The 27,660-nt window shown below is 42.3% G+C and overlaps 1 protein-coding gene across 1 annotated transcript; it reads right to left on the reverse strand.

Annotated features, from left to right (window-relative positions):
• Positions 1–1,712: 1,712 nt before the first annotated feature.
• On the reverse strand, positions 1,713–21,230 carry LOC139454747 (solute carrier family 35 member F4-like). The gene is made up of 8 exons (XM_071236425.1): positions 21,221–21,230; positions 19,828–20,101; positions 16,778–17,000; positions 8,583–8,708; positions 7,064–7,130; positions 5,699–5,821; positions 4,361–4,450; positions 1,713–4,055 (listed from the first exon to the last, which is right to left on the reverse strand). The coding sequence occupies exons 1-8, from the start codon at positions 21,228–21,230 to the stop codon at positions 3,844–3,846; spliced, it is 1,125 nt and encodes a 374-aa protein (XP_071092526.1). The 3' UTR covers positions 1,713–3,843.
• Positions 21,231–27,660: the final 6,430 nt, after the last annotated feature.

Genomic DNA, 27,660 nt, shown 5'->3' on the forward strand with positions numbered 1-27,660 from the left:
GTGGATACATGCGTTATGTCAATGGTATCTCTGACTACTTGCATGATTTACTACTGGACAGATTTTTAAAATTTCGCCATCTCCAATCTGTCCATGTCTTTACACGAAAGTGAGTGAGTGAGTGAGTTGGGTTTTAGCGCCGCTTTTAACAGTATTACAGTCATATCGCGGCGTGTCAGCTTAATGTGGGAGGAAAGCCCAAAATGATGCAGGTCTCAGACGTTTACCACTTCGGTGAAACCCACGAGCACGGGTATGGTGCTGACAAACCTAGAAACATAATCGGGGCGAACCGGGATTCGAACCCACAATCATAGGTTTCTGGCGTGCCCAAGGGACGCAACTCTGCACAGCGAATCGCGGCGCCTTAGACGACTGGGCCACCCGTGCCCCCTTACACGAAAGTAGTTAGTTAGTTAGTTAGTTAATTAGTTATAGGAGAACTGGTAGTAGACACGGAGGCATGCCTGAATCATTGTAGACTGTGTATTGGTAGGTTTTCGATTCCATCAACACATTAGATAGATCTTCGACACTTTAGGTCAGAACTTGTCCTTTAACATTCAAAGTACATGTTTATAACTGCGAAACGGGGTCACGGGTGGCCCAGTCTTCTAAAGCGCATCCCTTGCGCGTGCCGGAAACCTTTGGACGTGGGTTCGAATCCAGCATTTCCCCTGATTATGTTTCTGGGTTTGTGAGCACCATACCCGTGTTCGTGGGTTCCACCAAACTGGTAAACGTCTGAGACCTGCACATCATTGGGCTGTCTCCCCACATCAAGATGACAGGCCGTGGTGTAACTGATGTACTGTTCAAAGCGGTGTTAAACAAACTCACACACTCGCTATAAATCCGAAGAGGAATGTACAAACACAGGGCTCCTAAACCACATTTGAAACACAGCAGTGTTACCTAAGAAACCACGATTCAGTTTGTGATGCAGCAAAACATTCAATGCCCGAAAAGACATCAGCTGGGCCTGCTCTCGTCACGTTTAATATAGTGTCAAACATTGTTGCGGTAATTTTTACCTATTGAACTTGGTGACAGGGTGATTAGAGAAGTGGCTCTCTCGCTTCATGTAGCAGTGTTACCATGACTACTGGGGATAAGATTTGTTTGTTTGTTTGTTTGTTGTTTAACGCCGCACTCAGCAATATTCCAGCTATATGATGGCGGTATTGAATAATCGAGTCTGGACCAGACAATCCAGTGATTGACATCATGTAATTGGGATACGATGACATGCCTCAACCAAGTCAGCGAGCCTGACCTCCCGATCCCGGGACCCAGCATAATCGCCTTCAACGGCAAGCATGGGTTGCTGAAGACCTGTTCTACCCCGGATCTTCACGGGTCGGGATAAAAAGCATGAACCCGGAGCCGCCTTCTGGTTAGGTTATTGTAAGAGATTTGTCAACTAGACCCCCCACCCCCCCCCCACCCCCCCCCACCCCCACCCCACACACACACACCCCCGCCCCCTCACACACACACACAAAAAAAAAGAAAAAAAAAAGAAAAAAAAAGAAAAAAAACCCCTCCCACCCCAGCCTAACCAAACCTGTACCCAAACACCAATCAGTCGTAAATACAACAACGTTCCAGTTTACTTAAATGATGTTTATCCATAAACAAACATTCACAAACACAGGCATGATTTACAGTCTACAACTTTCAACATGTAATATGTACACACAACGTTCCCACTCATGATAACAAGGTCAAGTTTGGCACATGGAATAATGACACGAATTGTTGATATTTACAAAGATTGCTATTCAAGTTCTTATGATCCGACATGCGATTGCGAGTTAGTTTATGCATACGAAATAAACATAATTACACAGATGACACAGGGCACTTGTTATCAGTGATATCTACCATGTCTTATGTCTGAGTGACCCGTTTCTTAACCTACACCGATGTTGTCATCAAAAATTGACACTGGCATTGTTCACATCGTTTACAAGGCGTCCATTTGTGAAATTATTCCCTCAAAACGGCCACATACGTCACTGATCATGACACTGGACATTGTCTAGAAAATGATTGTTTAACAGTTCAAAATTTTCAAACAATACACGTTTAGAAATATTAAAAGCTCCGCAGTGATGAAAGCTTCAATAATGAGAGTTACCTCCCTTGCATTGACTATGCTATCAAACTAAAATAAACTACCCTCAACGTTGTCGTTTGAGAGGTCTAAAGGTCTTCATCTGTGGTAAAATCGTAATGTATTCAGTATAAAATCATTCAAAATACATTTTGTAACACAACTTACAATCATCTTCTTGTGACACATTTCCCTGTATATTTGAACAGTAAAGCTAGGTCGTGATCAGGAGATGCAGCTCACGACCAGAAGCAATGATATGTACAGAGTGTCGAAAGAACGTCGTGGACAATAATCGATTTGATCCAAAGCGAAGTGAGTGAGTGAGTGAGTATGGTTTTACGCCGCTCTAGCAATATTCCAGCAATATCACGGCGGGGGACACCAGAAATGGGCTTCACACATTGTACCCATGTCGGGAATCGAACCCGGGTCTTCGGCGTGACGAGCGAACGCTTTAACCACTAGGCTACCCGACCGCGCCCATCCAAAGAGAAACTTTTGGAGTTAGGAATTGCAAACTTTTAATTTCGAGGCCCCAGTAATCTTGAAATTACAGTAGCGTTTGGTTACGTGCAAAACCAATCACGAAGTCAGCTAAAGTCACGAAGCACACTACAATCTCCCAGCAGTCCTGAGAATGTTTCTATGGTTACTCTGGAACTCTTGGTCCTTATGATCTACCAAAAACAACCCTTACGTCATAGCTGTCTGTGACGACCACAATCTCTGTTCCTGATTGTCTCCACGGGTCTAGACGTTTTGTCATACCAAAATAACAGGACTGAGCAATACCATGTAGATGTCAGTTCGTGGCAGCATCACGATGCACGGCAAACCAGTTTCTCCCATCAACGCGAGGACTCTCTGCTTTGAACTGACTCTTTGTAACTGTCAATTCATTCTCCTCCCACTTCTGAGTTGAAGCCATATTAGCAAGCAGTTGATTGTCAAGAAGCTGGCAGAAGTATGACAGTAATCATATTTGAAACGAATGTCCATTCTACAACCATCGGCGCGCATCAGTTACGGCGAACTGGTGGTATGATCAAATTCGTGGAGAGGCATGATACTGATGTTCTTCAATGAATGACCCTTCACCGATATAAGCTCACAATTCCTCCCGCTCAAACTCCTTGCTTCACCGTAGGACCGTATACTTCATCTTAGGACAACAGGCTCCATCTTAGGACAACAGGCTTCATCTTAGGACAATAGGCTTCATCTTAGGACAATAGGCCTCGCTACACAACATCTCGGATTCAGCCATACAGACGACGATCAAATTCTTCGTCTGCCAGTTTTGAGAAGTAGTTGAAACTAGCACTAACTGGTTACCTTATTGTCTGAGGTTCAAACAGGGCAGAATCTACAATGTTAAATACAGACTGGAAAAAGGCACCAGGCATCGTGGTGCCCCTAGATCCGGTCATTTGTGACTGTAGCCTATGAGGGTTTCAGCGACACTTGGCCTCATCCTCCCATCACCTTGGTCACAACTCATTCCACTACCCTTCTTCGTAGACTTCACTTCGAACTAAACTCGCACTCTTCTAGTAATGACTCACTGTTCATTGAAGTTACCTACTGCCTCAAACCCCTATCCAGCAGCGACATTATCAACAACAACAACAACCCCCGTTTGGTCTGCCCCATGGACGATGTTGTCTTCGACTGTGTGTCCCATGTCCTCAATTAGCTGTTGTGTGTCCCTCCCCTGGCCATCACATACATGTGGTCCTGTGTAGCCGACTCCGTAGTGTCTCCCCGACTGGCTGTTCCGTGTCCCTCCTCTGCTGTTTCACTCGGAAGGGTTTGAGGATGACCTCATGCCAGTTCTCCGGAAGCAAGATAAGCAGCAGACCGATGCAGATTAACACGAGGGCAGCGATCTTCATCCCCGAGAACTCCCGACCCTTCCACACAGAGTCAGCGACTGGAAACAACGCCAACATATATCATTGTTTGTCTGAGAAGATGGGACCAGCGTGAATGTTTTATCAATTACATGACGGGCATATCAGAACAGAAGACAGGTGGTGCGTACACATTTTGTAAGCATAGTAAACATAGACAAAAAACCAACCTTTTGATTTACAACAAATTACACCAATACCAAACGCGAAATGTTTTCTCAAGCATGCTACAGTACACAGCACGCCCGCACGCCGCAAGCACGCACGCACACGGGGCGGGCTGGGACCAGGAACGTATGACGTGGTGGTTGTGTTTTCGCCTTACCTGCACAGAGGGGAATAGCCACGGCCAGGCCCAGACCGGTAAAGAGTGGATACGTCAGCACAGCGACATAGTTGATCAGTATTTGGTACACTGAAACAGAGGCATTGTCTTCCTTCAGACATAACTGTTGTGGTATAATAATCTACCCAGATGTCATACACCTAGGCTAACACTTTGTCAATGACAACATGTCACTAAAATAATATATATATATATATATATATATATATATATATATATATATATATATATTCTTTTTAGAAAGGACCTTTCCTCTTCTGCTGTTCAACTAGACTTGGTTAGTTTGATCTAGACTTGCCCAGGCTCTTAGTAAAATAACATACCTAAAAAATATAAATTCCACACTCATGATTCAGGACTATCATACACCGTACATGAGTAGATTACCCTTCAAAGCGAACTTACATTGTCTCCTCTTTCACGACCGGATTTCCCTATTTAATATTAAAAGTCTGCTGCTTTTATCGTTGTGAGGCGCTTTAAATAATACTGTGCAATGTCTTCCAACAATGTGTTAGTCAGTGGTAAAGGTTGTAAATAGCTATTCGTGGCAAACATTGCTGAGACTGATGCTTCCAATGCTGATGGAGGAATAGAACCCTATATAAATGTCGCATTACTGGAACATAATTGTAATCGTTAACATGTCCACTTGTGTGAAAGTCGTCAATCTGTTGAGAATATTCTGTCCTTGAAAATTATTATGATAAATATCAAACCCTCAGTGTAATTGTAGAGACCTGAAATATTACATTTCTGTCAAAACAATGTATTCTTCATGACTGGTCGCATCAAAGAACTTATGCAGTCAGATGCAGATTAACAGATGTATCGTCACGGCAACCGATTCAAGTAAACCTACAGCTATAACAGCAGTTGGACAGATGCATCGCCATGGCAACTGGTTCCAGTCAAAGAACTTACCTACAGTCAAAGCAGCAGATGGACATTGAATTTCCATGGCAACTGGTTCCAGTCAAAGAACTTACCTATAGTCAAAGCAGCAGTTGGGCAAATGAATTGCCATGAGAACTGGTTCCTGTCAAAGAACTTACCTACAGTCAAAACAGCAGTTGGACATTGAAATTCCATGGCAACTGGTTCCAGTCAAAGAACTTACCTATAGTCAAAGCAGCAGCTGGACAGATGAATTGCCACGACAACTGGTACCTGTCAAAGTACTTACCTACAGTCAAAGCAGCAGTTGGACATTGAAATTCCATGGCAACTGGTTCCAGTCAAAGAACTTACCTATAGTCAAAGCAGCAGTTGGAAAGATGAATTTCCACGACAACTGGTTCCTGTCAAAATACTTACCTACAGTCAAAGCAGCAGTTGGACAGATGAATTGCCACGGCAACTGGTTCCAGTCGATGACCTCTACCCCAGTGTAGTACAGGGCGAGGACTATCGGCCACAGGCAGGCAATGTTTATTGTTCCTTTGGAAACGAAATATTTTGTTATAAAAGTCCATAGATAATACTGCCCGAGTGGACACGTTCATGCAGACCGTGAGATGAAATGTAATTACCTTAAAACATTTTACATTGGCGGACTTATGTTGGCCTCGGGAGATATAATAGTATATAATTATAGAATAACGTACGAGCTACTCGAAAGTATGGATGACCTTCACCGAGTGTGTGAAAGGTAGCATTGATTCACGAGGGACAACCAATCCGCAGTTCTGAGCTAAGAGGAAGGTGTTCATTTTTACCTGGTGTCATTTAAACAAAGACAAAAAAGAAAAAAATATCTGCTTTGCGAATCAGCTAAATCCACATGACAAACATCGGAAGTTAAAACACTCGATCTTTCAAAGATTCGGGAAAATGCATGTTAAAACTGATAAATGGCTATCCTGCTTCAACCGAGAGATATTCTACGGTAGATCGAAGACAATTACCAAGAACAAACACAACCGATCCCAGCACAGGAGGTTGTCATAGCTATGGAGGATTTAATAGAGGAAGAAATAACTAATATGTGACACATGCTTTGTTATTGTGCACACGGAGCCACACTTCTGTGAAGTCAGCAAAGTCTATGCAGAAAATCCGCCATTATGGTTCAGAAAAAAGAGTGGGTGGCAATTCGCCATTGTTTACCCAAGGCTTTACAACCGCAAATGCTGTAGCAATGAATACATGGCTTCTGATGCAGATTATTTTAAAACCCGGGTGCTCATATTTCCACGTGTTTAACAGGAATATGTGAGTACTTTCAGGGCATACAGCCAGGTGCTGGCGGTCATCAGGGAGATAATACTGCGCTGACGACTCTTGTAATCCTACGAGTCACGGAATGTAGCGATCGAGCGCCCTACTTACAGAGTAATAGCAACACGATGCATAGTTTACCTACATACTAACCAACTGTATCTTCATCACCGGCATCCAATACATATTTGGTCCGACGGTTCATAGGATTCGAATCCACTTGAATGTTTCAACTCGAACATCGATGAACAGACTCTTATATACGGACAATGAACCGGGCGATTTTAGGCCAATAAGGGAAGATATACACGATCTATTTCCCTTTTCTTTCTTTTTTTATTCATTAAATATTCTTTGAATTATACCAATAAGTGAAGATATACACGTTCTATTTCCCATTTCTTTCTTTTTTTGTTCATCAAATATTCTTTGAATAATACCCTTTATATATATATCACTTACCTATTAATGTTAAAAATAAAGAGATTTGTCCTAAGGTCGCAGCTCCAACTAGTTTCTTCAGAAGGACCTGCAAGACAAAGGTTCAAGGTTACATCCTCGCAATGGTGAGTGAGTTTTGACAGTGGTTCAGTTGGCGTCTCTGCTTGATGTAGGAGGGATGATCCAGGTCTCTGACATTTTACCGCTTTGCTGAAACCAATGGTATGGTATGGTGCTGACAACCCTAGAAACATAATGTCGAACGCGTTGTCATAAAGGTTTGGCACAGTAGTTTTGCAAAGCGAATTCCGGCGCCTTGTAGGGAGTGTTCTCCCGTGCTTGACGCGTCAGTGATGAAAATGATGTCGGAAGAAATTCCCAATTTTGACTTGTACCATAAGTTCTTGACTTAAAGTCAGTATTGATCTTCACACAGTTCGTGAATGTATTATTCTTTGACATGATGCACTCACTGGCAATGGAGATGTGCAACATGTCAGTTGCATAGTTGTTCATATTAACAATTTTCAACAATACTGGTTAATGTCTCCTTACAACCTTAAGTACTAACAGGTATCGCAGAGTACACGTGAACACCAAGCATCCAGTACCCGTAGCCTCGGCCAACCGTGAAGTATATGCTGCGTTTATACAGCTATCAGAATCAACCTGACGTTGGTTTCAATGCCTATTTTCCCATCATGATCCCTTGGTCCCGTCCCTCAAACCGATCTTAGCGCTGCGACTATTGCAAGTCAGTGTTAAAGAAAGGAAGTTACGATCGTCTTTGCGCTATGATCACTTTTTGGAACGAGTCTCTTGTGTATAAGAACATTTCCTGTACTCGTAGAGTTCACCAAGGCAGAAACGTAACCTTTCCTACTTTAAACTGACAAAGATTTAACAGAAATATGCTTAAACTACCTCACTCACATGAGGTGAAGTCAAATGGGGTTTAACGTCCCGTCTAAGATTACTGCACGTATATAGCGACGTGCATGCACGTTTGTACTAGACCGGTGATGCCCATTTATAGTGCCAGCCCACTGAGATACCATGCCGCAGTTGAACATGAATACCCCACTCATATTGACTCCGAGCCGACAGGTCCTTGTTGTAGCCACTTAATGCCGAGCGCCAGACAGGGAAACAATAAGTACCATCTTTTAACGTCTTTTGGTATGACCTGGCCGGGTATCGAACTCCGGACCCACCGCTCTCCGGGCGGACGCTCTACCACTAGACCACGGAGGCGGTCCTCACTCACATGTGGATTGTCAGTGTACACGTTAGAGAGTTAACGCCAGTGCGGCACAGTATCAACGCAATCATACGATGGGTGTATATGAAAGTCATTACTTGCGAAATGCTTATCAATAAGGAAACAGCTTGTGAGAAAGTAGCATCACGAAGTTTGAGAGGATGGAGATGCAGTGATCTGTACTTGTTGAAGCTGGGGTAAGGGCAGCAGTAACGAGTCACTTATAGGCCCGTATCAGTGTGGGGCATCTCTCACTCACTCACTCACTCACTCACTCACCTTGTAAGTGGCGATGCCGGCTGATGCAGCTACCGCTACAACGACCCCCCACATGGCCTGGCTGCCGAAGCCGTCGACGTAGGCGAAGAGCACGATGCCGGTGATGGAGAATATCATAGCAAGAATCTGAAACAAACAGAGACAACATATACTGAAAATATCCAAATAAACACGTCTATAAAAATAATGCGACCTCCCATAAACCCCAATGGAAATTTTGAGAGAGAAAATTACTTCCATGAGGTTTACCCGAGATGTATTTGATGAAACCTTAACCCAATCAAACAGCAAGAGCACGGCATGTTAGCGCTGATTTGAGCACTTCCGTTAAAAACTGACCGGATACCAATGATGTTATTTCTCGTTAGCGTTTTAATGACTTGCTATTATCATATGTGCTTGTTTAAACAGATGCTCAGTTGACGGTGAAGTGGAATAGATAGCTGTATTTCCGCTATCATAATTAACTACGCTAAACATAGTCAACAATAAATCAGAAAACTCGAGATTAAAAATTAAGACGATGGAAGTAATCTCGGTTCACATCTTTGAAAAAAGTGTCATCATCGTGCCTGATAATAATTACTTACGTATCTTCTTTCAGTCAAAAATATTAATGAAAAGAGAAGCCTTATGGTTAACAACGCCTTTCCAGAGAGCTGAATATGTGTTTCAATCATAACTGCTGTATGCAATTTCCAGTTTGTTGAAGATTTCCGGATCAGCGTTCAAATTCGCCGTTCATGATGTTGCAAATATAACATGGGGTTCGTGAGCATCACTACAAACTCCGACAGTCAGTATTTGACTGTAAGAAAGATAGGGCATACGTGACACAACTTTATCGGGGTAGAGAAACAGTTGAGAGAAAACTAAGACTCGGCTTGTCCTCGCCATCTCTTCGCGCAAATGTACTTTTACATCCCGTTAAGTATTGTCATTGGGGGTAGGTGGGGTAGCGTAGTGGTTAAAGGGTTAGCTTGTCACGCCTAAGAATCGGGTTCGATTTCCGACATGGGTATAATGTTTCTGTTGTCCCCTGCCGTGATATTATTGGATATATGCTAAAAGCGGCTTAAAACCATACTCACTCACTTCGATGTGCAGTAAATGCGTGTTACTTCCCAAAGCAAAAACTGGTTATGTGTTTCGCTTCTATGAGTACATGACAGGCGAGCTACAGTGCCATGGGGCTGTTATTATATGTATATACTACAGGGATGTATAACATGGCTTCATTACGAGAACGGTAAGGCCAGGACTAGTGATAATAATTGGTCTTGAACATAAAAAGTATATTAGGTCTATGAATGACAAGAATATCAAGATTTTATCTGAAGGCTTTTCGTTCCTTGTTGAACGATGTCATTGATGCTGACGAGGTCTTTTTGCTGAAATACTGGTATCTTGTTCTCTCTTTAAATAATTAACTTCTTGTGACCTAATTAAACGCCTATACACAACCTCTCCAGAATAGCAAAGTTGCGCGGCAGCGTGAGAAATTGGCACCAGTCCTGTAGTCCTAATTTGCCATTTTTTAAGAGTTTTGCTAAATGTTATCATTATAAGGACGAGTGGACAGAAAATATGAGTTTCTACCTCTGCGTGAGTTCCTAAATTGTGCAGACACGCTGAGGAATAATTCTGTTGTACGGAGGAAGCACATGAAGAACTATTTTAAGGAAAGCATTAACGTTATGAGAACAGCACGCACACGTGGACGATAAATGTGCATACACTGTATGTCCGTGACGCTTACATTATCAGTCAGTCCACAGGAGTCCGTATCTAAAAATAGACGCCCTCATGCATATTCATGACCATCTCCACACCCGAAGGCTCACGTGTGGAGATGGTCATGAATATGCATGAGGGCGTCTATGTTTAGATACGGACTCCTGTGGTCAGTCATTGTGTCAACGGACGTCCCCACAGTTTGCATCTTCAAGAGGAAACGACTTGTTATCATAATAACACAAGCTTGTAAATATTTTCTGACCATACATACATTCTCCGTTTCTTAATAAAGTCCCTTATGAAATAAATAGATGATAGTTGTTTTCAAAACAACGGAAGCAGATACATATTTTCTGACCATACATACATTCTCCGTGTCTTAATAGAGTCGCTTATGTCTTGGTTTGATTTATTGTTTAACGCCGCACTATTCCAGCTATATGACGGCGGTCTGTAAATAATCGAGTCTGGACTAAACAATCCAGTGATCGATATCATGAGCTTCGATATATGCAATTGGGATCGATGACGTGCATCAATCAAGTCAGCGAGCCTGATCACCCGATCCCGTTAGTCGAGTCAAATATATTTTAAACTTCAGTTTAAATTAAACACAACACGTTTAAACGACCGGATCTTCTTCTAACCGACTGACCGCAAGGCGTGAGGTGTAGAGTAACGGTAACTATTTGTTCCAAACCAACGGTACATTATCTAACAGTGTCACTGCTTATGTAAGAGGCACAACCTAATTAGAAACAGCTGTCATATGGATAATGCTATTCACCAACTATAGATACATTGTATCAGTGTATCGCCATGTCCACATTGCTCTGTGCAGAGTTGTCTCCCCTTGGCGTGTATAAGCCAATGGTAGTGGGTTTGAATCCCAAACACGCCTTGATTATATTTCTAGGTTCTAAACACCAAACCCGTGCTCGTGGGTTTCAGGAAAGAGGTAAACGTCTAACACCTGCATCACTTCGGGCTCCTTTTCCGCAATCATTGGGGCGGTAGGGTAGCATGGTGGTTATAGCGCTCGCTCGTCTCGCCGAAATCCCGTGTGTAGATTCCCACGCCGTGATATTGCTGGACTATTGCTAAAAGCGGCGTAAAATCATACTCACTCACTCACTCACTCCTACAATCAGTCTGACGTGCCGTGATTCTCATCAGTTACAACATGCTTGTTTGATTCGTTCCATGTGCACGTATACGCAAACGTGTTTGTTTCGCGGAAGAAAACCTGTCAGCAAAATGGCGGTATAATAAAGTCAAGGACCCGTGAATATCCGCGTTAGAACAGGTCTTCAAAAACCCATGCACATCGTAAGAGTAGACTAACGGGATCGGGTGGTCAGGCTTGCTGACTTGGATGATGCATGTCATCGATCCCATTTGCTAAGATCGATGCTCATGATGGCAATCACTGGATTGTCTAGCTGGTCCAGTCTCGATTGCGGTGTTGAACAACAAACAAACAAACAGAGGTTAAGTCAAGAACCCTTCCTGTACAACTTTGATATTATGTATTTTACATGTAAAAGTTTTACCGGCCAAACCCAAACAATCTTGGTCGTACAAAGCCCCTCGTGTTGACGAGACACGTCTTAAAACTTGTAATAACCTGATCCAGCATCGACGCTCAATGTAGTGGACAAAAATCGTTACCGGTCAGCGCGCTTCTTGTGTCTCGCTTGACCCTTACAACATCGACAAGTCTAGACGCTCTGATAGCCTCTGTCCATGTTGATGTCCGACTGAGGGAATACAACACGGAAGTCATCTTCGACCGACGTTGGTCGATTGCGTAGCCTATTACTAACAGGTGTAATTTCACCTGAGATTGCCTAGCAATAGTTCCAGCTAATAGCAGCAAATCTTTACAGTGTAGTGTTAATCAATCGTCGCCATCTGGCTAAATTATTACCAGGAAAGCCTGATGTCATATCTCCATGGAGATAAACCACACAGAAAGGACACATACTACAGTTGCTAAGGCGCAATGCATTATCGACACAATCAGTAAGCTAATTTGGGGAGATAAAATTGCTCGCTGCTGTAGGCGAGTGAAAACGGTTCAACGTAATATTCTATCTCCCTGTATTACATGGACTGATGAAAAGTCAGTGTTTACATCGCGAACGTATTATCAGTACAAAATGTTCAGTTTGATCAAGATTCTGCCCCAAACCTCATTTCATAATGATACATGCCATACTCTTTAAAAGGTAAGGATACTCGGAAATACATTGTAAGTTAAAATTTCCAAAATTGTAAAATATAGTATTTTCTAGAGATAGTTGTATGATCACGATGAACGATTGGAAACACATTACAACAGGTAGAGAAGCATGACAGTAGATAGATATTATGACCGCCAACGAGCTTTGAGGGCCGTAGGGGTAAGATGGAAAGTTTCAAGATGGACGTTTTGGATCAGTAGTGCGTTATACCGCCACGATTTGTCAAACATTCATTCACTCGCCTGGAAAACTGGTAACAGTTTCCCATTGGCGCTTTGGGTTTCTCTGTCCCACTCTTCTTGCAGCGCCTGGCCAAGTTCAGCCAACGTGGTCGGCGGCCTATGACGTTGACGAGTACGTCTCCCTGTTATGTCTCAGACGTGTTCAGTAGGGGAAAGATCTGGTGTTCGTTGTGCAAAGCGATCTGTGCGCTAAGGTGATCGTAACTCCCATACCTTAACATAGATTTACAACTGTCTTAGCGCTAAGGTGATCGTTACTCCCATACCTTAACATAGATTTACAACAGTCTTAGCGTTAAGGTGATCGTTACTCCCATACCTTAACAAAGATTTACAACAGTCGTAGCCCTAAGGTGATCGTAACTCCCATACCTTAACATAGATTTACAACAGTCGTAGCGCTAATTAAGGTGATCGTGACCCCCATACCATAACATAGATTTACAACAGTCGTATCGCTAAGGTTGTTTTGTACAACGGTACCCTGGCCTCATTCCTGGCCATAATTCTATGGCTGTTGAGCATTGATGATTCCTGCACACGGTAAGCGCAGGCGCTGTCGTCCTGAAAGACAAAACGTCGGCCCAAACGCCTTCCCAACGGGACAACAAAGGAGTGAGTGAGTATGATTTTACGCCGCTTTTAGCAATATTCCAGCAATATCACGGCGGGGGACACCAGAAATGAGCTTCACACATTGTACCCATGTCGGGACTCGAACCCGGGTCTTCGGCGTGACGAGCGAACGCTTTAACCACTAGGCTCCCCGACCGCCCCGACAACAAAGGATGTCAGTATGCTGGCATATGTTGTCAGTATGCCGCAAAGCTCGACCACGTCGATCAAAGAAGTGTAAGTGAATCGGGACTCTTCAGGAATTAGAGGGTGGGTTTACTGTTGTATAGATTGGGGCAGTAACGATGTACAGAATTAGAGGGGAGGGTGGGTTTACTGTTGTATAGAATGGGGGAGTAACGATGTACAGAATTAGAGGGGAGGGTGGGTTTACTGTTGTACAGAATGGGGGAGTAACGATGTACAGAATTAGAGGGGAGGGTGGGTTTACTGTTGTACAGAATGGGGGAGTAACGATGTACAGAATTAGAGGGGAGGGTGGGTTTACTGTTGAATAGAATGGGGGAGTAACGATGTACAGAATTAGGGTGGTGTGGGGTATTAGGGAGGAGTAGGCACGTACACAGATAGGAGGGGATGCATTATTACAGAATGGGAAGGGACAGGCATGGAGAAATTATGTACGGGTGGGAGTGTGTGTGTGTGTGTGTGTGGGGGGGGGGGGGGGTAATGATGTCGAGCAGGGAAAGGGCTAATTATGTACAGAATAATCCCTGGAAAGAGGCAATGAACTATCAAAGTCATCGATTTTCTTCCAGATGTTGCTACTACTTGCATGGAAGCTTGGTGATTAGTAGTAGTCACTGAACCAGGTAAATTACCTAACCCAACTCTGGGATATATGACGAGTCGCATTCACTCTGTGGACATTCTACCTAATTAAATCATAAGTTCTCGTTGACAGCATTAAACGTAACTTGGTATCTGTTTCTTTTGTGAATATCTTTTCTGACAGATTTCCAGCTCCTTTAATGGGCGTGACATTGGTGTGAGCATCATCAGCAAGTTAACTGACTATGATACAAGAGTTCCCAGCAGACTGGTTCCCTGATTATGCTAGCGCTGGCGCTACACTGCGCCAGCGCAGCATACCCAGGGAACCAGGCTGAGTTTCCAGCGCTAGACTTTTACAGTCAGTGAACTCCCTTGGCTAGGGAAGATGCTACCTGGTCAACTTCATGTGCTAGACTCCACGTGTGCCACATTAAATGCGGGTATCTACTTGGAACTTCTGCCTGGTGTTAGTCTTATTTCTCCATGTGGGGTTACTATCTGGCGTGGGTATTATTTCTCCATGTAGGGTTTCTACCTGGTGTTAGAATTATTTCTCCAAGTGGGATCTCTAAATGGTATGGGTATGATTTCTCCATGTGGGATCTCTACCTGGTGTGTGTATTATTTCTAATGTGGGATCTCTACCTTACGGTGGCCCATAATGGACATGGAGTCTGTTTTGCAATATTTTGATGTTTCACTTACTTTTATCGTAACCTTGTGCAAATTAACACAATTTGTCATACAAATATGTGATAAATCATGTATAAAAACAACCGAAAACATGGTATTATTTCACAATGTGGGATTTCTACCTGGCGTGGGTATTATTTCTCCACGAAGGGTTTCTACCTGGCTTGGGTATTATTTCTCCATGTGGGTTTTTTTTTTGCTGGCGTGGGTATTATTTCTACCCGTGGGGTTTCTACCTGGCGTGGGTATTATTTCTAGATGTGGGATCTCTACCTGGCGTGGGTATTATTTCACCAAGTGGGGTCTATACCTGGCGTTGGTATTATTTCTTCATGAAGGGTTTCTACTTGGCGTCGGTATTATTTCTCCATGTGGGTTTTTTTTTTGCTGTCGTGGGTATTATTTCTGCACGTGGGGTTTCTACCTGGCGTGGGTATTATTTCACCAAGTGGGGTCTCTACCTGGCGTGGGTATTATTTCTCAAGTGGGGTCTCTACCTGGCGTGGGTATTATTTCTCAATGAAGGGTTTCTACCTGGCGTGTGTATTATTTCTAGATGTGGGATCTCTACCTGGCGTGGGTATTATTTCTCAATGAAGGGCTTCTATCTGCCGTGGGTATTATTTCACCAAGTTGGGTTTCTACCTGGCCTGGTCATTTTTTCACCATGTAAGGTTTCACCTGGTGTTTGTATTATTTCACCATGTTGAAGCTCTATTTAGAAATGGTATTGTTGCTGCAGGTCGGGGTGGGAACTGTACCGGCAGGGGGTGTATTGGTTTTCACTGAGAGACCAGACAGAGACTGCCAAGCTGATACTTACATCAGCTCGACCTTCACATATCGGCGTATTTGTTAATCATGCAACGATCATCCAGATTAATTAATTAGAAAGTAAACTCGGAAAAGGTATTAATGCAAGTGACTTATAAAGTTATTTAAGCAGATTACCTCTAATTGTCCCCAGCACTAACCATAATGATTTCCTCAGCTGCCGTTTCTTCTAATGTGTCCCTTCAATTACCACTAACCTCTGAGAAAAGATTAGCATGGTTTCCATGGTAACTGGGATGTTTCACACTTACATACTCTGTCACTGAACGCCGTTCTTGAGATTAATTGAACAATTGGGCCGTTTCAGCATATTTCAGCGTATCCCTTTTCAAGGAGAAGAATGGCTATTATTAACCACCATGTCACCATGGAGACACGATAAACGACTGATAATTAGAGATCAGTAGAGTTAGTCGACGTGTGTTTTCTCAGATAGAAACAAATGATAGCCACATTTATTCAGGTGAGTTACCCGATAACGTATGATCCACTCAATACAAACTTGACGTCGGGGAAATGTTCATTGTATAACTTGTTTTCCAGAGTTTCATTTTCTTAGGTTTCAGTAAGTGCATTTTCTAATGCAAAAATGACTTTGTGGCTTTATAAATTGACCAATATTCTAACTGTGTACACAACAATCCACTTGTCACTAGTCATACAAATCCGGATCAGAATTTGTCTTCAGCAACCCATGCCTGCCCCGAGAGACGACATACGGGATCGGGTGTTCCTGACTTGGTTGATGCGTGTCATCATATCCCAAGGTGCATGCGTCAATCATTGGATTCTCTGGTCCACACTCGATTGTTTACAGACCAGCGTCATATAGATGGAATATTTCGGCGCTAAACAACAATCCAGTGATCGATATTGCGAGGAACAATCTTCTCCTACGGCGAACGATGATACGTTATCAACGGGCCTAACTATGCATGATGCATGCAGACACACACACATGCACACGCACGCACGCACGCACGCACGCACGCACGAACGCACACACAATCTAGATACACATATCAGTACCTACCCTCATTGCTACAAATTTCTCGAATAGTACTATCCAAGACAGCATGTAAACAAAGCTCTGATTGGTCGCATAAAGAGCTGTGGCGTCAGCTGCAGCCAATAATCCAAGAGCTTTTATATAGGTGAAAATCGTGACACTCCACACCAAGCAGAATATTGCTGTTTTCCCCACAAATGGACCGCGTTTGAACTCGTCAGGTCCTTGGAATATCCGGAGTCCGTCCCTGAAAAGACATAAAAGATAATAAGTTGTCATGGTGGTGAGAGATGGAGAGAGGAGGGGGATGGAGGGAGTGGGGTATGTGGAGAGAGAGAGAGAGAGAGAGAGAGAGAGAGAGCTGTGTGTGTGTGGGGGGGGGGGGGGGGGGGGGGATATGTACGGTGATGTAAATAAAGAGTGCCGTTTCTCTACCGATGTGTATATTTGTGACTCAATTTCGTCTACCGATGCGTTCATCTGTGACTCCATCTCGACTACAGATACGTATATCTGTGACTCTATCTTATCTATCGATGCGTATATCTGTGACTCTATCTTATCTATCGATGCGCATATCTGTGACTCTATCTTATCTATCGATGCGTATATCTGTGACTCTATCTTATCTATCGATGCGTATATCTGTGACTCCATCTTATCACCCGTTACGTATACTTTTGATGCCGCCTTATCTACTGGTACGTGAATTTGCGATGCCGCTATATCTGTCAATATGTGTACTTGACGCCATCTTGTCTACCGATGCGTACATCTGTGACTCCATCTTATCTATCAATACGTACATCTATGATTCCATCTTGTATACAGACGCATACCTCTGTGCCTCTATCGTATCTACCGATGCGTATCTGCGACTCCATCTCGTCTACTGATGCGTATATGTGTGACTCCATCTTGTTTACTGATAGAAGCAAAATCATTAGCAATAACTGTCCACGGTTCTTACGTTTCACACAGCACAAACAATTTACCCCTTTATCAGCAATATTGATTGAGTTTTGTTTGACTGTTTACACATTATCTTAGTTATATCTCTGCGTGTCAGCTAGATGTGGGAGGAAAACCCTAGTTGATGCAGGCTTTAGACGTTTACCACTTTGCTGAAACCCACGACGTGTCATGTGTCGTAAACATAGTATGACATGAACACTCACATAACATCCTCTATATATGCCCAACACGGCTTCTTGTGAGATTAAGCACAACACAATAGTTGACCCGTCTCTGTATCCCGCTTGCAGGAAATGGTCCCTTCAGACTGCTGATCAATACCATATAATTAATATGAAAGATCAGGACTTAAGCGCCTTATTACTCCTCATTGTGCCGTAGATCTTAATGGCGTTCGTGGATGAAGATGTGTCTATACGTGTATGTGCTCGTCTCCTAATGTCACTGTCGACACACGCTGATTTGTCATCACGAAGATAGTATGACTATCAGGCTGTGGCCTGACATTGTGCATTGATCTGCTCGATGAGGACGCTACACTCACATGTGCTAGCCCTGACTGGGATTATACCTGGTAATTTAGAGTATTCATAGAGAACATCTTTTTGTAAGTGACCAGCGGGACGATGTACTGGGCGTGGTACGAACAAACAAAGACATACTACCCACATTTGGCTTCATCGCTGTGTCAATCTATATATTACATTAGTTAGCCTTTGTGTATGATTACACAATTCAGGTGTATCACGGAACATTATCTTAAATTGAGCGGTATTGTTTTTCTTCAGTATATTCCAGAAACCCCAAAACGGGAGAATACCAGAAATGGTTTTCATCCTTTGGACTGGGATGTAGGGAATCAAACTTAAGGTGAACCGTTCACCATCTCATTAAATTAATGTCCTTCACTCCGATGCGTTAGAGATATGTCGACACCCTAAAAGAACTTAAAATCAGAATGCAAAATGTGTGTGTTTTGGGGCAAATAAAATGCCAGTTTTCTGAAACGTGTCGACTTGAAAATAAATACCCACACAGGACACACGTATGCCTTTGCTGGTACTCGCTTTTGGGTGTAGAGGTCAGGGAGTTCAGGGTATATAAAGTATCCACAAAAATATAACGTCGCGGCCCTATGTATCTACAGTCGGAACTTATCGATTCAATTCATTTTTGAGCTACAGAAGTCTGAATGCTTCGCTCACTCGTTTCAAGAATTTAAAAGCCTCGATGTTGATTGGTTCATTATAATGTTCCCCTGACGTGACCATATATGGGGGTGCCCCCGGAAATTCACACAGAGGTATTGTATGAGAGTAAAAGATCTGATTGTAATTAGATTGAAGGCACTAATTACACGGCTAGACTAAGACAGGAAATGAGGACCGTAGGCGTCGTTCTTTACTATTATCATGACGGTAATAGGGAATACGGTCTAATCCTTCTTAGATCCCTCCACGTCGACAACGAAAGATAGTTTAAGGTTCTAGTAATACAACAGGGGAGGACCACGAAAGGGATTCGCCAGATACATCTATAAAGAGATGGACCCTCAACCAATACTCAGCACACCATATATTTGTCCGCGAGGGGATTCCGGGTTAGATTTGTTTGTTTGTTTGTTTGTTTGTTGTTTAACGCAACACTCAGCAATATTCCATCTATATGACGACGGTCTGTAAATAATCGAATCTGGACATAGAATCCAGTGATTGACATAATGAGCATCGATCTACGTACGCAATTGGGATACGATGACATGCTTCAACCAAGTCAGCGACCCTGACCACCCGATCCCGTTAGTCGCCTTTTACGACAAGCATAGACACCTTTTACGGCAAGCATGGGTTGCTGAAGACCTATTCTACCCCGGATCTTCACTGGTCTGGAAAAGGTCCCAGCAACCTATGATTGTCGTTAAAAGATGGCGGTGTTGTTGATCGTCATCGTACAATGTTTATAATATCAACCACTATTTCTGAGTGCGGTTTAAACTCGCTTCACTCTCATGTATTAGAGGGGTGAACAACACGTGAACGTTCAACACACAATTTCACCGACCAGTCAAAGCATGGCGCGTACATATGTTATGTATATACCTTAAAGTGTCCTTTGGTGATTTCCTTCCCCGTACGTTGACCAGTAGCAAGTACGCGGGGAAGAACATGGTCACCCACATCGTACAGAAGTAGGAGAGGGCGAAGGGAGCGTCGAAACCCGGCTGACTGGCATTTTGGGCCAGTTCCGAAAACGCAACCCACGTGACAGCTATCAAGATGGCGAGAAGCACACCCCAAAGACACTTCCGGTGGAACTCGGTGAATTCACAGCACGGTTTGTAGGCCTGGGCAGGAGCGGCTGGGTTATCTACATCTGAAACAAATAAAATATACTTAGCCTCCTTTATTACATATATAACACAAACCATACACTAGTCGTGTCCAGTTGACCGCTCCCCGCTTGACTTCTGTCGAGTGTACGGTCGGACCCCAGAGAGGAATGGCATGGTGGCCGGGTTATGGGCCGACAACAGACCATGTATGGTATCAATATATACTGGAAAGTGGCACCACGCTACACTATAATATGGCACCACACTACACTAGAACATAGCACTAAGATATACTAGAACATAGTACCACATTATAGTAGACCATGACCCCAAGTTATCCTAGTAGACAGGAAGCTATACGAGAACATAGCTCACCACGCTATACCACAACACGACACCACACTACGCTGGAATATGGCACCAAGATAATTGGCAAATGGTAGGATTAGCTGTATCTGATTGCCTGTTGAAAACTGGTAAGTTTGTTTGGCCTCGTGGAATTGGTTGTGTCAGTGAAAAGAACTGGAGCTTTGAAATTCTCTGGTCTTGTCATGAGAATAATGAGATACGTTTTGACAGATCAGGTAATCGTCATGTTTTAATTACTAAATTGCATTTGTTCTTGTTTTTTATCAGACCCCCTTCATACAACAATAGTAAGTCCTGTTAAATCACGATGTCGTCCTTTAAAGCACTCGTATCATCATTGTCAGTCGCTGATCATCCATGGTGTTAAAGCGTCCTCTCTTTCATTTCAAACATGGGTACAATGCGTGAACCCCATTTCCCGTGTTACCCGCAGTGAGTATTCCTGGAGAGTCGCTAAAAGCGGCGTAAAACCACACTCATGGTGATGAGGGAAGTACGCATTCGATTTCATTCCTAACTCCCTAAACACTGGGTACACATTCCTAACTCCCTAAACATTGGGTACTAACATATAGTTGTTTAGTTTAATCGTAATCGTCTTGCTCCACACATGACCATTGTCAGGGGCGGTCGGGTAGCCTAGTGGTTAAAGCGTTCGCTCGTCACGCCGAAGACCCGGGTTCGATTCCCGGCATAAGTACAATGTGAAGCCCATATCTGATGTCCCCCGCCGTGATATTGCTGGAATATTGCTAAAAGCGGCGTAAAACCATATTCACTCACTCACTCACTCATGACCATTGTCAAGAAATGTCATCTTTGTTTAGTTCGTACAACTCTACAGTTATCTCGTTGTGAAATGTTCATCCCACATCATCATGAATTTACCATTGTAACTTTTCAAAATCCAATTGACATACAATTTTAGCTCACACATCTTATCGTTTAAGTTACCGTCAGAATACACACTAGGAATTGGATAGAAAAGGCAAGATTTCCTTGTATTTTAAGTACGTCGACTTGTAATTTGTTTTGTAATGGTAGGGCAAGACATGCTTACCCTATTCGCGAACACCTGGTGTCATCACTGATATTCTGTGATCCATTCGTATAATATTAACCGTTATTTTGTCTTTCAGGCCTAATGTATCTGTTTCGGACACTGGTCATTCTCTGGCGTTGACGTTACATATTAAATGAATATTTGACTTACAGATTAGATTATAACCACCGTGTAAAGTGAGGAAGTATGGTTTTACGCCGCTTTTAGCAATATTCCAGCAATATCACGGCGGGGGACACCACAAATGGGCTTCACACATTGTACCCACGTCGGGAATCGAACCCGGGTTTGCTGCGTGACGAGCGAACGCTTTAATCACTAGGCTATCCTACCGCCCCTGTGAAGTGAATGAAACTGAACAACATTTAGCTTATAAAGGTAATGATGCATAGTATGTTAAGTATCTATTAAACGTCTAACGGGCGTGGGGTGGTCGGGTAGCCTAGTGGTTAAAGCGTTTGCTTTGGATCTTAAACATCCAACCACCTGGCACCATCGGTAAGTTCTATTTACCACTTACTATGGATAAACAATAGTAACATCTACAGAACTAGTCAATATGGATAAAACAACAGTTAGATCTACTGTTCTACTCATTTGAATAAACAATAGTAAGATCTACATACATCTCAATGTGGATAAACAACATCAAGATCTACATACTACTCAGTGTGGATAAACAACATCAAGATCTACATACTACTCAGCGTGGATAAACAACATTAAGATCACTATACAACTCAGTGTGGATAAACAACATCAAGATCTATATACAACTCCGTGTGGATAAACAACAGCAAGATCTACATACAACTCCGTGTGGATAAACAACATTAAGATCACTATACAACTCAGTGTGGATAAACAAAAGTAAGGTCTACATCCAACTCCATGTGGATAAACAACATCAAGATCACTATACAACTCAGTATGGATAAACAACAGCAAGATCTACATACAACTCCGAGTGGATAAACAACAGCAAGATCCACATACAACACAGTGTGGATAAACAAAAGTAAGGTCTACATACAACTCCATGTGGATAAACAACATCAAGATCTACATACAACTCCGTGTGGATAAACAACATCAAGATCTACATACAACTCCGTGTGGATAAACAACATCAAGATCACTATACAACTCCGTGTGGATAAACAACATCAAGATCACTATACAACTCAGCGTGGATAAACATCAAGATCTACATACAACTCCGTGTGGATAAACAACATCAAGATCACTATACAACTCCGTGTGGATAAACAACATCAAGATCCACATACAACTCAGCGTGGATAAACAACATCACGATCTACATACAGCTCCGTGTGGATAAACAACATCAAGATCACTATACAACTCCGTGTGGATAAACAACATCAAGATCTACATACAACTCCATGTGGATAAACAACATCAAGATCACTATACAAATCCGTGTGGATAAACAACATCAAGATCACTATACAACTCCGTGTGGATAAACAACAGGAAGATCTATATACTACTCCGTGTGGATAAACAACAGCAAGATCAATACACAACTCCGTGAGGATAAACAAAAGTAAGGTCTACATACAACTCAGCGTGGATAAACAAAAGTAAGGTCTACATACATCTCAGCGTGGATAAACAACATCAAGTCATTGTCTACATACAACTCAGTGTGGCTAAACAAAAGTAAGGTCTACATACATCTCAGCGTGGATAAACAACATCAAGTCATTGTCTACATACAACTCAGTGTGGCTAAACAAAAGTAAGGTCTACATACATCTCAGCGTGGATAAACAACATCAAGATCAATATACAACTCAGTGTGGATAAAAAACATCAAGATTTACATAATACTCAGTGTGGATAAACAAAAGTTAGATCTACTTTTCTACTCAATGTGGATAAACAACAGTTAGAGATATTCTGTACATTTGGATAAACAGTTAGAGATCTGTATTATTCATATGAATAAACAGTAAGATCTATACTACTTACTGACTGTGGATAACAGTTTGATCTACTGTACTACTCACTGGGTCTTAATTTAACATTAACTGGCATCGTTATTCCCCTCAAGATAAAACTACTACATCGCTAAATGGTCGATCATGTTTCAAGATACTTTCGTTCATTAAAGGAATGTCACGAGCTGAGGCAGGCCCTGAGACGCATGCAATATTTAGCATCATATATACCTCGGTATGTCACTGAGAGAACAGATGCGTTACGACTGCGGAAATATGCCGCGTTGAGGGTTTTCTAGGGAACCTGATCAAATAACTATGTCTTGCAGGCAACCAGTACTAGATCTGGATGGTTGTTGAACAATAATGCGAGCAATAATTATATGATCGTTGGGTGCCTAGGACTGAAATCTTCGCTGATTACATGAAACAAAGTTGGAGAAATGGCCTACTTAACATTAAACAGTGACTGAAGTTTGCGAAGGTTTAGCTTTTTTTTATATCACTTAACGAAATGAGACAATTGCCATATGTTTAACAGGACCTTTCTAGCAACACTCTATTAACACGCCTAATGAAACAGTGACGGGCTGGCTTTCTTCAATAACGCTGACGCCAACCGAGATAAGATCGTGGATGGATTCTCTCCTTCAGTCTCCCTCGGTGAGATCATACATAAAATCAGTTTATCCCCATTTCCGCTCTCGGTCCAATATCGCATATTTGCCATCAACATGCAATTGGTGTTTAAAAAATCAAAGGACGTTATACACACGACCTCCGCCTGTAAAAGTGTGTCTATCTACCTTTTAGAGGAATAAGTGTGTCAAGCACGTTGAGACCATCACATCCTTGTAGAAATACTTTAGACAAACGTGTTTACCTATCAACATTTCGGACAGATGTGTTGCGATTGAAAGACGTTTTTTTACCAATCGATACAGCTACTAAACACCCTTGTCCCTTGCTTAAAGTTGTGTCAGCCTCGGGGCCCATGACGTGAAGCAAGCGTATGATCTGCAATGCGTTGTCTTGATAAAAATGCTTTGTGTGTTTAGCGAAGACTCTCTCATATCATAGGTCAATGTTAATATCTACATCAAACTCCAAATGCTTTGTACGTGAACGAAATTTAATATACAAATGTACAAATGGTTACTTTTATTTAGGAAACATAATTTCTTCTTTAATTGGTTATATACATAAATATGTATTCAAATATAACCCTGCACAAAATGTATTTCATATTTTATTGAGCGTAGTTTCAATCATTTGGCATTGGCGATCAAAATACTAATCTGTATTTACAAAATATTCAAATAAATCATTACCAAATATATTCAAAGTTATTATTCTGTTAAATAGTTCTTGTCAAACTGTACCATTCATTATTCACATTCTACAGTTCACAAATGTGACCGGGGGGGGAGGGGGCTGCAGGAGGTGAGGGATAGATATATATGGTACACCAATGTGACCAAAGGAGTGGGGGGGACTGCAGGAGGTGAGGGATAGTTATATATGGTACACCAATGAAGACATCAGCTCATTATGCCAACAACGAGGTCGGTAAAAAAGTAAATAAACTGACCCAATGGCATTATGAAAACTGCAAATCCTCACTGGCGATACAGTTACACAGTTCACACGCAGTTCTCTTGGTTGCCGAATATATCTTCCTGTTTCTATGTTAAATTGGTGTCAACTACATCCAAAACCAGACAGGGCTAAATTTTGAAATTAACGTACAATTCGCAGCAAACGGATAATTTAACTATTGGTATATTGCCTTCACACGAAATACACTTTCTGAGATAAAAGATGAATTATAATTCCAAGATTGTTTCTCCGAAATATGATCAAATCCCCTAGAAAAGAGAATATATTTTATTTTTTATACTTATTATATTATAACACTTAAATATTTACATGTGTACGCGTAAGCAATGCTCGCCGAGTGCCAGATTCAGAGATGTTTCTGCCTTAGAAATGAAGGGTTTCTCCGACTTTGTCTCTGATATGCCGGGGGGACAGGGAAGGTGCGATAGCTGGATATAATAAAAATGCATTATCTGTAAAGAGATTCAGAATATATAAACTGAAGTCCGCTGTGTGATGTTCGTCAAATATGTTTCCTTAAAAACAGCCCATTTAAAGAAAGTCTTAATGTGACACATTATTCTCAAATATGTCTATGAGTGTTCAATATGATTGGATCGCCTCTGTAGTCTAGTGGTAGAGTATCTCAGTGGGCTAGCACTATGATATAGACATTATTCGCACTAGTACAAGCAGCCACACACACACACACACACACACACACACGCACGCACACGCACGCACGCACGCACGCACGCACGCACGCACGAACGCGCATGCACGTCGATAATCTTGAATGCCACGTCAAACCCCATTTCACCTCACCTCAATATGATCGATAGTTTTCGTAGGCTAGGTTTTGAATGGCTGAAACGGTTACAAGCTTTAAATCTATTTCTTATTCATTATAATGAATAAAATATAGGAATGTGACAGAATGTTATTGTTTGCAAATGTCAGAGAGATCATTGCTGCAATCATATACATACTTACGATCTTTATCCACTCAGAAACTTGAGGATAATGTACGCAATGAAGTATAACTGTGTTTACTTGATTATGTGAAAGTCAAATATCATAACAAGATCAGCCATAAAACAAGCCAAACAATGGGACAATGTTACATACAGTTGACCTACCCGTTTACACTTATCTGGGGGAGGTAGGGGGGGGGGGGGGAGACCCGTGACAATCTGGGGTAGAATAGGTCTTCAGCAACCCATGCTTGCCCTTAAAGGCGACTATGCTAGTAGTAAGAGGCGACTAACAGGATCGGGTGGTCAGGCTTGCTGACTTGGTTGATGCATGTTATTGATCCCAGTAGCGTGAATCGATGCTCATGATATCAATCACTGGATTGCCTGGTGCATAATTTACAGACAGCGGTCATATTGCAGATTTAGTTCCATCAGTTGCGTAATTACACCTGCAGAAGCGACTTAACATCACAACAACTCCTTAGTCTAGTGGTAGAGCGTCCACCCGGAGAGCTGAAGGCCAGGGGTTCGATCCCCGGCCGCGTCATACCAAAAGGCGTGAAGGGTGGTACTTATTGTTACCCTGTCTGGCGCTCGGCATTAAAGGGCTAACGCAAGGACTAGTCGGCTCGGGGTCAGTATACTGTGTTTCAGTGGGGTATTCATGTGCGGCATGGTTTCTCAGTGTATCACTGTAAATCGGCACCATCTAGTACAAGCAGCCACACACACACACTTGCATGCACGTCGCTATATAAGTGCAGCGTTAAACCCCATTTCACCTCATCTCACAACAACTTGCATAATGATTAATGTAAGAATGGGATCGGTGGGGTAGCCAGATGGTTAAAGCGTTCGCTCGTCTTGCAGGTTCGATTCCCCACATGGATGCCATGTATGAAGCGACTTAAACTATACTCGGTCACTGGTGTAATAATAGCGACGAAAAAGACCGAAATAACATCCAAATGTGACAAAAAAATATGAATTTTCAATTTCACTGTTGTTTTAAGTTCAGAAAAGACACAATTATGTTTCTAGGTTTGTCAGCACCATACCCGTGCTCGTGGGTTTCACCAAAGTGGTAAACGTCTGAGACCTGTATCACTTCGGCTTTCCTTTTCCACATTAAGCTGACACGCCGTGATATGACTGGAATACTGTTAAAAGCAGCGTTAAACCCAACTCACTCACTCACTCAGAGAAGACACAGAAGTTAATGTTTATGAAGGGCAATGGACAAGGTCCATACATTGAGATGATAAGTCTCTCAATGTGAGCTCAACAATTCAAGCAAGAAGTTTGCTGGATCATTATGGTGACACATATGGACGCATTATTATATACGACTCTTAGTTCTTATACACAGGACTTTAATTACTTTACAAAACAATAACGTATATTCAGCTCAATCTATTATTTTGGATGAGTTAGGTCATTGATGGGGTCAACTACGAACACTGGAAACAAATTCGATCCAAGATCATCACTGTTCCCATCAGTGTCTATTTACTTTCAGAAGTACATAATTCAAACCCGGAATATGGTATGTTTCAATAATACTTATGATTATACTTATATACTAATCATACTATATACTAAAATTAAACCTTGAAACCCATGCT

Source organism: Haliotis cracherodii, unplaced genomic scaffold, assembly GCF_022045235.1.
Source record: "Haliotis cracherodii isolate W230 unplaced genomic scaffold, xgHalCrac1.p SCAF_1, whole genome shotgun sequence".
Taxonomy (NCBI): Eukaryota; Metazoa; Mollusca; class Gastropoda; order Lepetellida; family Haliotidae; genus Haliotis; species Haliotis cracherodii.